We start from the raw sequence: 14,825 nt of genomic DNA on the forward strand, positions 1-14,825 counted from the left end.
AATGAAATAACTTGCAGTAAGATCCCCACATATACCTAAAGGAGAAAGCAGGCAACACATGCAAATTAGTTGTACATACACATGGCCATAGGAAGAATAGGGTACTGTTGTCAGAAAAGGGTAAGCGGAAGGATGTCACCTCTTCCTTTTGCTACAGTTCTGAATAGAAACCTATCTATAGGAAGCAAACACAAAGTGATTTTTCACAGTGCTTTGTAAAAAAGGAGTTACTTTCTTTGCTTCCAAACCCCAAGTCTGTTTCTTTGAAAAGCCTCCAGCACTTCCCTGTGTGGTCACAATTACAGATGGAGCTAAAAAAAATAAAGGAATGCTATTGCACTAACAGGAAAAGTACTTTGGCTGATGGGACAAGAATGAGACAGGATTCAATCAGTCTTAAGATATTTCAGATGGGCAGCTCAGATTGTAAAATAATTTGGCTGAACTGGATATGAACCAAGTATTAAACAACAAAATCTGAGAGCTTTAAGGTGACTGAGAAACATTCCAGAGTACAGGGCCTACAGGGAGTGCTTATGGTCCCCACTCTTCTTTTTCCTACTTACAAAATTAGATTGTTCAAGATATTTGCTTCAGACAGCCAGTAAGTCTATGTCAGCTATCAAGCCAATAGCCTACAGTTCTCCAACACCTGAGCAAAATAACTTCAGTATCTCAACACAACTGTGTTGTATATTGTGTGTACATCCCATTAACTCTGTGTATGACTGTTCTCCACTTGGAACAATTATTTTCAGCTTAGCAAAAGAAGAAAAAAATGGGGTGCTTACAGGCACTTTTAGGATCCTACTTGCGTCCATCTCTGATGGACAGAAAGTTAATTGGACATCAACATTCTCAGGCTTGTAATACAGCCATACAGCTAGAAACTTTCTGCTCTGATGCTAGAACAGCTAGGTTTAAAAGACCGTATAGGCTTCAGCTTTTTAAATATTTTCAAAAAAGCAGGGGTTGGGAAGGCAATTCCATTGTGAGGAGTGGGGGTGGGTTTAAGCTTGCACTGTATTTGGCAACTGTTAGCTTTACTTTTGTCACTGGTTCAAGAGTCTTTGAACTACTAGGACTCAATCTTTTTACTAGTACAAAGAATTCCATGAGTACTTTGTGCTTTTCACTAGGTAACTATGGAGAAGGCCAAGATGGGCTCCCGGAAAAGAGAATAGCTCCTCTTTTTCTTAGTTACTTACATTCACTCAAAACTTACCTGGTTTTCCTTGCATAAGAAAAGGTGTGATCCAGAACATGCAGGAGTATCAGCGATACTTTGTTAGGACACAGGTGGTACTGGGTACATGCTGTGAATCACTCTCTGGGAAAGCTGTTCTATAAACATTTCCTCCCTCTTCAAAAAGTTCTCACAAACTGCAGCTGTAGGTCTGTTTACAATCATTAAAAGAAAACAAACCACAAATAAAACCCAGATACCTTCACTTTTGCTTTAACAGAGCAATACTCTAGAGACAACAGCTCAGGCAGAGCAGAGACTAGTTTCTTTCGGTTCAGTAGCTGTGACATCAGTGAGTTAATTAATACCATCGATCAGACCCAGGATTTGTTCCAGGACTATAAAGACTTCATGATGAACAGCTGCTTATAAGCCATGTTTTATACACTGCATTTTGTAGCTTCGTACAAAAACCCAGGACTTGACTCAGGGAGCTCCTGTCACTTAGAGGAGCCAGTAATGTAGAGTTTGTCTTCTAGGTGTACAAGCCACCAGCAAGGTGCCTGGCACAGGGCTCAGTCAGTTTGGTCACAAGCTAACATTCTCTGGGGAAGAGCCAAGGCAAGTCGTGCCAACCTTGGTTAACCTCAGTTTCTTTTCCTCCTCTCACCCTGGCATCCTGAGCTTCCATTTTCAGACCCACCATTCCCAGTGTTTCCACATCCAACGCAACAACTACAACAGCACTGGCTACTAATTGGCCTCATTTACCTGTGAGGCTCATCGCTTTGTTGATGAATACTTAACGCCTTCCTAGAAGGCAATAATAAATATTTTCTGAACTTCATCCAAATTTCTTCTTTTTCTCACTTGTCAGGAAATATGGATCTAACTGATCGTAGGGTTACACATCAGGGAGGAGATGTATTGCCTAGTAACAGGTCTGATAGAGAAAAAATAAACTGACTATTTTATCTTGGTAGAATCGTGTATATGTATCACTAACATCACCTGGTCTTGAAGAAAGGTGGTTTCTACAGTGTGCAAATTAGAAATAGCTAAGAGGAGAGAGGACTCACAATCCAGAAAAGCAACTGGTAGTCCTTGAGCCTGTTGCTGGCAACTGTTCCCTGCAAAAATAAACATCTGCAGGCCAGGATTTTCCCTGCTCTCACAGTATTGAGGTGGAAAGTAATTTTGGAGAATGGAAATTCTCTGGTGTCAGTGTGTTATACTTCCTCTTAGACAAGGCTTTGAACAAAAGTAATAAAGACATTTTATTGACTATGCTATCAGTTCAAAGCGGTCTTTTGAGCCTGAAATAGTTTCCCTTCTGCTTCCTAGGAAAGTACCCCAGAATTTCCCTTTTTCCCTTTCCCTTGTGACTGGGCTTTATCCACTACATGAATTTGAAAGTTCAAAGGGAGGGAGTTTTCCTCTTCCCTTCTTTGGACTGATGACATTTACCGAGGGGGTTTTATAATCCTGCCTCAGTGTGAAAGATAACCGCTGACTGAAGTGGAAAAGAAACAACACACACTTGTACAATGGATAATATATATTTAGCAAGACACAGCTAAAGCCATTACCACAAACATTTATGAAATCATTACACTAAATACTGACAGCTTGACAGTTTTAAAAAGATTTTTTTTTTTTTTGCATTGGAGCTTCACAGTATAAATGCTCAATACTGTTCTTGCTTTTTGTTCAGTAAATCGATTATTGTCAAGCTATATCCCCCCTAGGGCTTACAGACCTTCAGCTGCACTTTGCCAAGACACTGTACGCGTGGGATGGAGAACAAAGAAAGGGATCACACTCATGAGCTTTCAGAGACTTACCAACTGTAAGCAGTGGAGAGATCAAACACTGCTGAGATAACCTATGTGCTAGGCAGAGAGCCAAGGTCAGACCACTTGCCTGCTTCAGCATTTACAAGCAGGCCCAGCTTGAATGCAGGCAAAACAGGCTCTTGCTTAAGTCACCAAGAGCCCTGCTGAGCCAGACAGCTGGTGGCTGGCTGGAGCTGGGAAGCAAGAGACAGTTACAGTTACTGCTTCTGTGATGCCCATCCCTCCATAGCAGCAGGCAGCACCCTGTATCACCCATCTCTTTGCCAGCCACTAGCCCTGCTCTGTGCTTTCCATGATTTCTAGCAGCAATACCCCCTTTAGCCTGCTTTTCTGAGAAGCCTGTAACTGTGTATGTACCAGGGAGTTCTTGTCCCTGTGCAGGAGCTTAGTAACAAAGAAGAGTTCAAATAATCATGAGATTCCCAATGTAGGTGCAAGTTGAGGACCTGAGTCCACTGAATGATGGAGCTGCAAAGAAATTTGATCTGTGCGGAAACATTTCATTGTAGGGATATTTCTACAAGTAACAGATTAACAGCATTAGATGATCCAGTCCTTCAATGAAAAAGAATTATTTCACATAGGGAATCTCTAATCCAGATGGCACAAAACCCTTTAAAGCAAATCATAACTACAGTGGGAGAGAAAGGCCATGAGACAGACATGGAAGAGTAAACAGAAATACCTGTCAACCACACCCATAATATGCAAGAACTTCCCATGTACTTTGATCCATTTTGGTTCTTCTTGCCTGTATCTCATTTATGAGGAGCTATTACAAGAATTCATATTGCTTGGCATACTGGCTAAAGGAAAAACAAATAATGTTTAGGTACTTGAGAGGGCCAGAGGAAGAGCAGTGAGATAGCTTTATTTCACCCATCATCTACCACAATACAGCCTACAAAAGTTTAACCTCAGCTTATGGCCAGCAAGAACCTCACACACACTCACAGGCAGTAAGAGGGCTAACTAAGCTTTTTAGAGGTTATGGCAATAAGTAGGCACCTACTGGGAGCTATTTTCACAGGTGTTGAGGTCTCTACCCCAAAGTAGTACTAGTAACCCAAATTAGATCATATCTGTCTTCCAGACCAGGTGTCATTGTCACAACTAGCTTCAAATCATCCACTTTAGAAATACTAATATTGGTCAGTGTTGCATTAATTCAACAAACGTTTTTACTGACATCAGTTAACAATAATGTCTCCAGGACTCCTCACGTAAGTGAATCTAAGGATCAGCTTAGTTATTTGGTTTTTTAATAGAGTGCTCCAGAATCAAGTAAAGCCACTGATTTAAGAGTCAGTGAGCACATGCCAGAAGAAGAAATGCACAGTGAAGAATGAAAAATTAAAGTCCATATTTCATGTTGATATTTTACTCTGCAATACCTCTGTCTTCAGAGGTTAATCAACAGTAAACAAAATCATCATCCAGAGAGTACCCGAAGCAGATATACAGACAGGAACTGCCTCTGAAGTCAGAAAAAAATACACTATATTGATTCAGCTGAAGGAAACCTTGCCTCTTTCCGCATTGTCACTTGCGAGATGCTTCTTTAAGGCTACAGTTTTCTAAAAGGCAAACCAAAAAAACCCCCACACCTATGCCTTTTTCATGTAACTGCAAGCTCTTGAAAGCACAGCTCTTTATTCTTGAGAATAATTTATTCATCAAAACAGAAAAAAACTAAACACCACCACATTTTGTTGGAACTGGCAGATAAAGAGCAATGGAAACTCTCAGAAGAGCAAAAAGGAATTGAGAGAAAGAGGAACTTTGGGGGGAGCTGTCAGAAAGACATCACAAAAAGGAACAATGACTTCTTGGTTTCTCTTCAGAAGTTTCATAAAAGGGCATGAGACCACTGCACACCACTAGTCACAGGGAGTAAGTCTCACCCCATAAGCACAAGGTCGGGCAAAGGGTGGGATACGCCATACACTTAGGCTGAGCTTCTTGAGCTCCTACCCAGACAGCATCAAATCTGCAGCCCCCAGAAACCCAAGAGGGCTTTTGACATACAAGACAGGGATAAATGAGGCTGGGAACTCTTGCTAGGCAGAAACTGCTTCCGAAGTGAAGAGTCTTTCCGACAGAAATAAAGCAAATGAAAGGCACTGCCCAGCCACCCTACACAGCAGCAGCATTCTCTTGAAAATCTACTGGCTAAATCTAGCACAAAAGTTTGTTACATGAAGCATAAAGCACATTTTAAGAAAACGGGCTAAGAGCCCATTACGGAAAGTTATGGACAGTTGCCACATAAAACAGCCTAACAGACCCCACAGGCAGCAGTGATGCAATCCCCTCTGGGATCTAGACACCCTTCTAGTCCCTGGATTGACCTGCACCCAAAGGAATCAAGCAGATGACAGATACAAAATTCGTCAGAAATGATAGCTGGAAGTATGGATGGCATGTATCTTGACTGCCTGAGAATTCAGTCAGACCAAACAATGTGAAACCACTAAATACTCACAGGACCATCATTTGATCAGTGTTGAATTCTGCTCACTTGCATGCCAAGGGCATGCTTTCTTCCTTCTGAAAGTTGAAATGAAACATTCCACATTTAGCATCAGTCCTGAGCCACCCAAACCCTTCCCATTTTGCAAAGCCACAAAAAACCTCGGTTTAGTCTGGGAGCTATTCAGAAAGGTTATTTTGAAATCAAGAATAAAGTCTAATTTCCTGAGCATTCCAGTTTATCATCAAATGTGCTAGCTATACATACTCCCTTCTTGGCCAGACAGATCCAGAGCTTTGCCATTTTCCTCCAAACCTTTGGGAAGATGTTTGGGTCTGAATCTTGGAAACTCTGATCAGATATAGACTGTAATTTCTGTTTCCCCCCTTCCACGTTTTATTTCTATACATGTGGATAAATTCCCTCTTTCCAAAACTATCTATTCAAATCCAGGGCAAGGCGTGTATGTTCCTGCTGCTATACTCTGTATGGGGTACAGCTTTACAGTGGTTGAAAGCCATGCACTATTACTCAGTCGTTCTTTACCCCTGAAAAGGGACAACTTTTCAGATTAGGTATGCATTTGGTAACAATCTTTCAGTCCCCAGAGCCTGACTGTGGCCCACGACAAGCCTTAAACAGGCAGTGGGAAATTCCAGCAGCATGGGGAAACATAGCCAAGCCCCAAACCAGCACCCCAGCTACCACCTCCACAGCATCGGCAGTGCAACTGGAGCACGGCGAGGGAAGAAGGGGAGCACGGACAGGGTACACAACACTCCAGTCCACAGCAGATAAGGACAAGTTTGGAGAGCTTTAAACAGCTGTAAACTTTGCTGAAACAAACAAACGTGAAAACCAGATCAGCCACCCTCACAAGTGCATGAAGTTTGCTACAGTGCACCTGAGGATAAGGATCCAATCCAAGACTCAGCTGCCACTACAGCACATTTTGCAGCCTGAAGCTCCAGACAGTCTCCCAGCAGGCAAAGAGCACTTCTTCCCACTGCCTGGAGCGGAGAGGGTGAATCACACAGCGGTTAGCTGCAGGAACATGGCCTGCTCACAAATCCCCAGAAAATTGCTTTCAAATTAGGGTAATTAATTTCAAAAATCTAAAACCCTAAAAGAGAAAGCCACCGTCATTTTTGGATACATGATTGCATGTCCCTTACTAAGACCTCTTACATATCTTTCCTTGAACTAATTACAGGACAGGTCTCTAAATGATGCCTCGTTTTGTTTACAGGTTGCTGTCAGATAAGATCAGAAGTAATCATGCAGTTTCAGTACAGACTGTTGCATCATAAGAACTTTCTCTAAGAAGCCAGACCGTAATTTCCGCTTGCAAGATCACTCATTAGCTTTCTACTAGCTATTAGCTTTTACCTAAAGGTAAAAGGACCGCATGGTTACAAGAGCAGAGAGCATTTAAAGAAGTGACAGAAAATTGCCTTGACGTGGATAAGGAACAGTAAGGCAACACTTCTCTGCTCAGGGTGCTTTCAGGATTTCACAAAGTTGGGGAGAAAGGTCCCTCTGTCCTCTTACAAGCATCAGTAACAACGGTCAGCTGGCATAAATCTGTTCTCAAAAGCCAAAGGCGTATGAGGCTGGGTGGGGGGGAATACTTGAAGAAACTATCAGTGACTAAGCTGCAATGCTTTGCCAGGTGCACAGTGAGCCGTTTCCTTCTTGGCAGTGGCCTTCATTCATCTGCTAGGTGGTTTTGGCTAGTCCTTTCTGAATTACCAGTGTCCTTAACAGCCAGTGGTGCCTATTCCAACTTGTATCACCATTCATTCACTCAGTGCCCAGCTGCATTACCTATGATACTCAGCCAGTATTGGAGGCTGGCAAGTGAAGTGGAAGAGCTAACAAGCAAATCAGTCCTTTCAATATAACATCCAAATGGTCATGTCCATGTAGTTCACAACGATTTTTAAATCGGTGTTACACTTAGACACCACACAGAGGTAGGTTCCTCCTCCGTGTCAAAAGGGTTCCAGCTCAGCATCTCCTTCCTCGCCCTGGCCACCACCCTGCTTCAGACCACTGTCCCATAACAGCCTTTCACACTCCTCTAGATTTCCAGTTCCAGGGTCCTTTCTGGCCTAGATCCCAAACAGACCGTTCCTTGCAGTGAAAGCATACAGGTGCACTGTGGCTACAAGGCACTGCTGGACTGATCACTGAAACCAGCTGGTTTTCCTGGTACCGTAACCCAGCCACCCAGCCACCAGAACTGCTGCCCACTGTATGATCACAGGTGAGTCACGCTCCAGCTGCACCATCCCCGATGATCTAACTGCTGCCCACAGAATTCAGAGCAAGGTTTATGGCAACAGAAAAAACCCAGACAAACCAACCAACAAAATAAACCCCATCTGCACAGAACATGTTCTTGCACAGCACCTCTACCCACAGCATTTTCTCCTCCTGGCACTCCAACTATCCTGACCAGCAGAGCTATTCACAAAAGAATGTCCTTAATGTAGTGCAGCAACGCTATTTCCAGGGTTAACGGAGCACTCATGGAAAATACCATTTTCTTTCTTTATTTTAGAGGGAAAGTTTTAGTGCTCCAAAAGCATAAAGCCTTCAACGATAGCATGTAGACCCTTTCCCACCCCTACCCGTCCTGCACTGGAAAGGAACAATTTGAATCAATTTACTTTGGAACATGAAGTCCTGCTACTCTACAGGCAGCAGGAACATTTGGTTACTTGCCTACTTGATTAATTTAATTTTATTGCAGGCTGAGCCAGTGTGTTCAGTAAATGGCCTCGCACATGTGACAAGACATTGCCAAGTAGTTCAGTGTTTTGCAATTTAATCATATGCTTTAATTACATCACATGCCTTAGTTATTCCAGGTATGTTAATGTGTTAAAAAGTTGTATTTTAATTCTTCAGGAAGTGATTCTTCATTGCACAACATTACTCAATTGTTTTAACCTCTGAAAAATAATTCCTAAATAATTCCTTTGTTAGTTTAAAATGAACAGTAAATGGATCAACTTTTAAAAAGTTACAAAGAAAAAAAAATTGTTACTTTCCTACAGTTCCATTTCATTGAAACCAGCACTTAAAAATAATTATTAAAAAAAATACGGAGGGAAATATCACAGAGAAATGAATTATTTAAAATGCTGATCCACGTGGTGATTGAAATATCTTACACCTGCTGAACTGCACGGATGGGAACAGATGTCCCCTTTAGCATACCAAGAACAATCTTTCTGGAGGCTCAGTGTAAACGTCTCTGTTTCAAGCAGAGTCAGCTCAATCCAGAAAGAAATGTTATTTCAACTAAACAGCACTGGATTAAGCTAAACTAAGGGTCAGGTGCTCCAGCTGGACTAGTCTGAGGCATTCCTGCAGTTAGATAACGTCTCCTAAAACAAGACCTGCCTTGCTCCTTCTTCATGCACAAGCTTAACATTCAGTAGGGAAGCAACAAAAGCACATCGCTGGCAGGAGAGCTCAACATTCACGTGCGATTTGGTATTTCAGCTCTGATCCCACTTCCTCCCAAGTCCAAGACTTTTGTACAGGTGTTTGTGAGAACCAGAAACCCCACAGGGACTCTGTGGGAGTTACCAGTCAGAGGCGCAAACAAGCTGGCTGGGCTGGAACAACCCCTTTCATGTGGGTCTTGAGTCAGAATCAAAACTGTTAGAGAACAACTGACTCTTCAGAAGGATGACATCACCCCTAGGGGCTCTGACCTTCAGGTTGTTCCTGTCTGCCGCTATTGCACCTTTACACAGACCTGTTAGCTGGCCACACCTACCAAATTTTTAGTTCTTTCCACGTAGGGAGATATCATAAGGATCCCGTTACCTATGGGGAGAGCGGGCACGGCCACAGTACCACTACAGAGCACCACCTGCTAGGCTTTCCTCCTTCAGCCTGGTGAGAGACCTTGCTACTGCCTAATAGTAAGTTGTTGTGGAGCTCTAGTCCCCCCCAGTCCACCCCACTCTTGCCCCACTATCCAACCAGAGCGCAAGAGAAGTTTGCTCATGGTAAGAGCAGCATTATGTGGAGTGGTACAAAGCTGAAACAGAGGATAAACTCCACGGGCCACCATGAAGAACTAGTCAGCCAAATAAAAGTGACCATAAGCACCTCAGTTCACTTTGAAAAAGGCAGGCAGGAAGGAAACACGGAATAAGCTCACTTTGCATCAATTTATACCCTTGCTTGAAACACTAACCATTACAACGGGGAGGCAGGCAACCACAGAAGTTCACCACAAACACACAGAACACACCGATTTTAATGTCAAAGAAGCCAAAGACAGCAGATGACTTGCACTAAGTATCATGAAGGGGCTGGTAAGTGAAGCATAACCAGGGCTTGGCCATGGGGAGAGAGGGAGAAACAGCAATGCAGCTCTCGGGTCTTGCTCACCCCAAGAATTGCCACTGCACCAGGAGCACTAGGCAGGACAACAGCACCAGCAGCTTCCCCGGACAGAGCTGCCTCAGCAGGAAAAGGACCTTGGCTAAACCACTACTTCCACCATCAGCATTATCTCTGGAGCACACTAGGGAGGAATAATCACTCACATGTTTGTACTCCTTAAGCTACGAGGTGCTGTGACGACCAGGAGAAGAAGCCCAAAACCCACGTTCTTCCCCCTGACCCCAACTCTGGAGTGGTTGTTTTGGGTTTTTTTACCTTCTTTGAGAAAGTACCCGATTTAACAGCCTCCTTAGAGAAGAAGCTCTTTTAAGCAGCATTTTCCATATAGGCTTATTAGCCATGTTTGCATTTTGTTGGTAGATATGCAGCTTGGGTGGTGTTTGGTACTCTGAGGAATGGTGTCTACACCCTTTGATAAACACATGAACCATAAACATGTTTGATAAATAGATAAAACCATGAGGTTTCACTGCCTTCTTTGATCTCAGCTGGCTGTAGAACAAGAATCCCTTCACTAGGCTGAAAGTTCAAGGCTAGTCAGAGCACAGCTTGTGATTCACATCCATGTTACATGTGAAAATAAATACACTCTGCATATTGTAGGAGTGTATTCAGAGTTTAAATACACTCTGTTGTATACTGTATACACAAAGTGTATATAATAATACGCTGTATTGTGTACATAGAGTGAAAGAAAACAGACTGAACCACAGCAAACATAATGCTAGTAAATAACCTATCCTCTTCTGGACAAATGCTTGCGGCAACAAAAATTAAGAGCTTTTCACTCTTTTGCAGAGACAGAAGTAGCAGCTGGAGCGCCTGGTGAAGCTCGCAACGGGGAGGGATTCCCAAGGGCCAGGAAAGCACAAAAATGAAACTGTAAGCTACACTTTTCTTGTGCTGCGAAGAACTGAAGTTTGGGGGCAGAGGGAATTTAATTTAATTGTCAATAGAAAATAACCTCAAAAGCAAACTATGACTAGGCATACACAATTAACTTTGTTCACATGAGAATGCAAGTGGGAAGTATGGGTCTGGTGTTTGCAGCTGAAAGCCCCATCCCATTACAACCTTTGAGAAACCTCAGATCTACAGACAGGAGATACAATCCACACCAAAACTAGATGACAAAACAAGACAGAGTTTCTAACCCATCCAGCTTTGTATCCAAACTCCCTTGACAGATGAAGCTGTGAAACAGGGCATAAGTTACGCCAGAGAAAAGGTCTTTGATCTCTGCTCTAGCATTCTAACAAAGCATTTGCCATTTCTCTCTCTCTCACTTTATTAGGGAGACTGGTCTCTGGATGGTTGCCTGCTTACTGCTTGCATCTTTACCCAGAGGTAAATATACTGTAACACACATCTTGGAGTTTGTGGAAGTATTTATATGTGAATACACAAACTGAAAACTGAGAATCTTGGAGCAAAACAAAACAAACACATGCTTTGCTTTGAATATATTTCATCACAGTCCAAGGTTTGCAAGTACAGGTAATAACCTTCAGATAAACCTCTGTATCTGAAAGGAAGTAGTTTCAAGGTTTAAGGTGTTTCAGGACCACATATGTGAAGTTTATCCTCCCCCCATCCTTAAAAATACCCTAACATTTCCATAATATTAAGGGTTACTTGGAATCTCATCCTTTACAACCTCCAACTGCCTTGCATCTGTTTTTGTATTTAAACTCATTAAGTAGCTGGGCTTGCTACAGGCATAACCAGGTAAGTGAAAGGACTGGAGCCCAGCAGCAGTTTCTCCCCCTGAATCTTTGCACATGCTCTGCCATGTTCTAGCAGTTGGATTTCTGACATTATATAGATTAGATACGATCTTCCCTATGAAAGAGATACACTAGTATATGCCAGTAAGGGAGTTTTATACAAGCTGCAGGGGCAAGTCCCTGTAATTTCCTTATCTGAGGCTCAGTTTGGGCAATATTAAGACTTCTGTCTGTGGTCAAGACTCCTCTGTTTGCCCAGAAGTGTCGTGCATTTACAAGGTGCTTTGGTGGTTCAGGAGGTTACACTTCATCTGGAACTAGTCTCTCTCTCACTTCTGGAAGCACAACTGACATTTTTAGGGAAAATTTTCACACATCTCCACATAGCAGTGTGAAAAGTCTATTGCCACTTAAGGTGTGCTCTTTCAGCAGCTGAGTGCACTTGCAAGCATGCAAAGCCATTTCAGTGACTACCCTTTGACTCTTCCCCCTCCATCCACCCCCTAAAATAAGGGCATTCAAGTTCAGTGTTTCTGAGCAAGCAACTGGCATTGCAAACAACCCCCTACCCTCCCCAGAATACTTTTGGATGTAGGCAAGACATGAGCCTGTAAGGAACCACACAACACTACCTTGTCAGGGTAACCCATTTCAGTTTGGGCTCATAAGTACTCAGAAAAACAAGAAATTCTCTGTTGCCTGGTTTCTAACACTGAAACACTTTTCTGCTTAACCCATCACTTCCACTAATAAACTACTTTGTCTCTGTCAGAACTGTACTAGTATCACCAGAGCAAACTTGAGAGATGCACTCAAGAGCTTTCCACAAGGCATAAACTCTAGATCACCTACTGGCATCCTAGATTCCTCTTGTACAAGCAATATATAATCAATAAACAAAAATGATTACCCTAGATCCTCTTCAAGGGGAGGAAAGGAAGGGGAAACCAAAAAGCCCAGTATTTATGAGCTTCCCTGCACCATGCTTTGGATACTGAAGTAGCAGTGTTTTCTCATTACAGGAATCTTAACGACTGGTTAAATTAGCACACTCAACTTCACCTCAATAGTCTTAAACATTTGGGCAATATTTAAAACACACCAAAAAAAAAATCCACAAAATAAACTCATCTCACTTTACATTTCAATCCTATAATTGCAACTGAAAGCTATGTGCCAACGTGCATTTTTTCCAAAATTGAGAACAGCATCCTCCACACACAACGCTTACTAGGTAGATCAAGTAAGCACTACTCACCCTGCTTCACACACCCCAGCAGCGGCTGCCACCATCCCCACCACTCGCTGTGCAGCTGCTTCAGTCTTCTGGCCAGGCTGCTCTTGATTTCCACACCTCCTGGAGCATCAATAGCCTTAGTGAAAAGCTTAGCACAGCATCAGCGGTCTTTAGCATGACTTTATGCTCCTCAAGGCTAGCTTCCATCAGGGTGCTGCTTTGACTTGTGCCTAGAATTCTGTTCTTCTCATCTACAAAAGACCTCATACAGCTGTAGGGTCTGTTAAACAACTAATTTCAGTTACTTTTTCTTGTCCCAGGCAACGTCAGCTGTGCCTCCTTTATTGCCTCCTGCTGCCCTGGCTTTACCAGCTGAAAGCAATGTAGGGCAGGGTGTGTTGGACCCTGTGGGTCTTCATAGGGTCATCACAAGTGTTACAAGCTTTGTACACTGTATCATGCAGGAAAGGAATAGTTATGCTAAGCTCAGATATGCTGGGCACCACTGTCTTTTCAGGAAAAGAATAAAGAGCCCAAAACCAAACAGGTGCACTTCTAAAACCAGTGTCAAATTTAGAAGTGACTGTAATCAGCAGATAGGACCAACACTCTCCCTCTTTTGCTCACTAAGCAAATGCTTATTGTCTATTTTTCTGAATAGAGCCACAAGTTTTGTTGATTTCAGGATCATCTTTTCTTCATCCATGCACAACCCCATACGTTGCAAGCTCTCTCCTAATGGCATCCTGTGGACAGGACTCTTCCCACCAGAAAGCTCTTCTGGAGGCTCACTTCTTCCAGGGCTTACAGAACACCTACAGCCGCCTCAGGGACACTCATCTCCCCAGCATGGCTAGTTAACCGTGGCCAACCATAACTACAGTCAACTTTCAGCCTTGCCTCAGGGAGACCCTGCTGAGCACAGCCTTGCTCGGCTCCCCAGCCCCACACAGCTTGGGGATGGGCCTCAGGCTCCTGCCCCCCTCCCTGCCCTTCCTCAGGTGACAGTGGCCATCCAGGTGTGCTGGGTACAGCTAATGGCCTTGTCTGGGTGTGCCACTAACTGCAGGGCTGAGGCAGTCTCCTTGGGGAGCACAGGGTCGTACATGCTGTGCCAGTAAGGGCACAGTACAGCGGAGACTCGGCTTTATTATAAATAGAGACTCTTGCTTGCATACTGTTGTAATTCACGTTCCCTCTGAGAAGCAAAACCTGGTCAGCAGCAGATACCTTCTGAAAATGGTTGAGCTCTCCACGCAGTGAGGAGACTCTCCTTCCACCAACGACCAGAAATAGCACTGGGGATACGTGGTTTTTTTCAGCTAAGAATTTACATTGTTGGGCAAAAGTGGACTGGGATTTTCGGCTGAAAACCAAAGGAAAGCAGATGTTGAGTTATAATCAAAGACGTTTACTTGGCTCTGCGCTTTAGCTTTCTCAATTACTCTTCCTTCTGCTTTTATGTCTGTCTGGATAGGCACGGTGTGACACCAAACAAGCCTCAAACCGGACACTGATTAATATGGAAACAGAGGCCCAAGCGTGTAACAAGCTGAGCCCTGGCTGATGTCAGTGACTTCAAGGGGGAACTGGGGATTCTCTTTGGTCTTTAGTCCAATATATGCACAGAGCTGGTGCAGACCTAGAACACAGGAATGACCACATTGTGACCAACAACATTTATTTCTATATTCAGCCTGATTACTTACCCCTTATGCTTCACAGAACTTTGGCCATGAAAACAGATTGAGTTGTTTCACAGTGAATTTTAGCTTTTCTTCTTGCCTCAATTGCAGACTCATGCGGCTTTTGTTACGCTCCCTGCTGGGGATGAGTTTTCCATCCAAATCAATTAATCTGCATTTTAATTTATAAAATCATTTTATAAAACAGGTTTGGTTGAAGTGTTAAG

The 14,825-nt window shown here is 43.2% G+C and overlaps 1 protein-coding gene across 4 annotated transcripts in view; it reads left to right on the forward strand.

Moving 5' to 3' along the window:
- LOC114011334 (myelin-oligodendrocyte glycoprotein-like) overlaps positions 1-14,825 on the forward strand; it is a 33,971-nt gene that overhangs the window by 12,759 nt on the left and 6,387 nt on the right. For 2 of the 4 annotated variants that reach the window (XM_055802527.1, XM_055802528.1), the window contains 3 exons: positions 7,603-7,784; positions 10,748-10,831; positions 11,244-11,296. In XM_055802527.1, the coding sequence (XP_055658502.1) occupies positions 10,824-10,831; positions 11,244-11,296 (61 nt within the window). In that variant the 5' untranslated portion in view covers positions 7,603-7,784; positions 10,748-10,823. The remainder of the gene's footprint in view (positions 1-7,602; positions 7,785-10,747; positions 10,832-11,243; positions 11,297-14,825) is intronic. The other 2 variants (XM_027782552.2, XM_027782553.2) reach the window with 1 other exon arrangement.

This window comes from Falco peregrinus, chromosome 4 (assembly GCF_023634155.1).
Source record: "Falco peregrinus isolate bFalPer1 chromosome 4, bFalPer1.pri, whole genome shotgun sequence".
Lineage (NCBI taxonomy): Eukaryota > Metazoa > Chordata > Aves > Falconiformes > Falconidae > Falco > Falco peregrinus.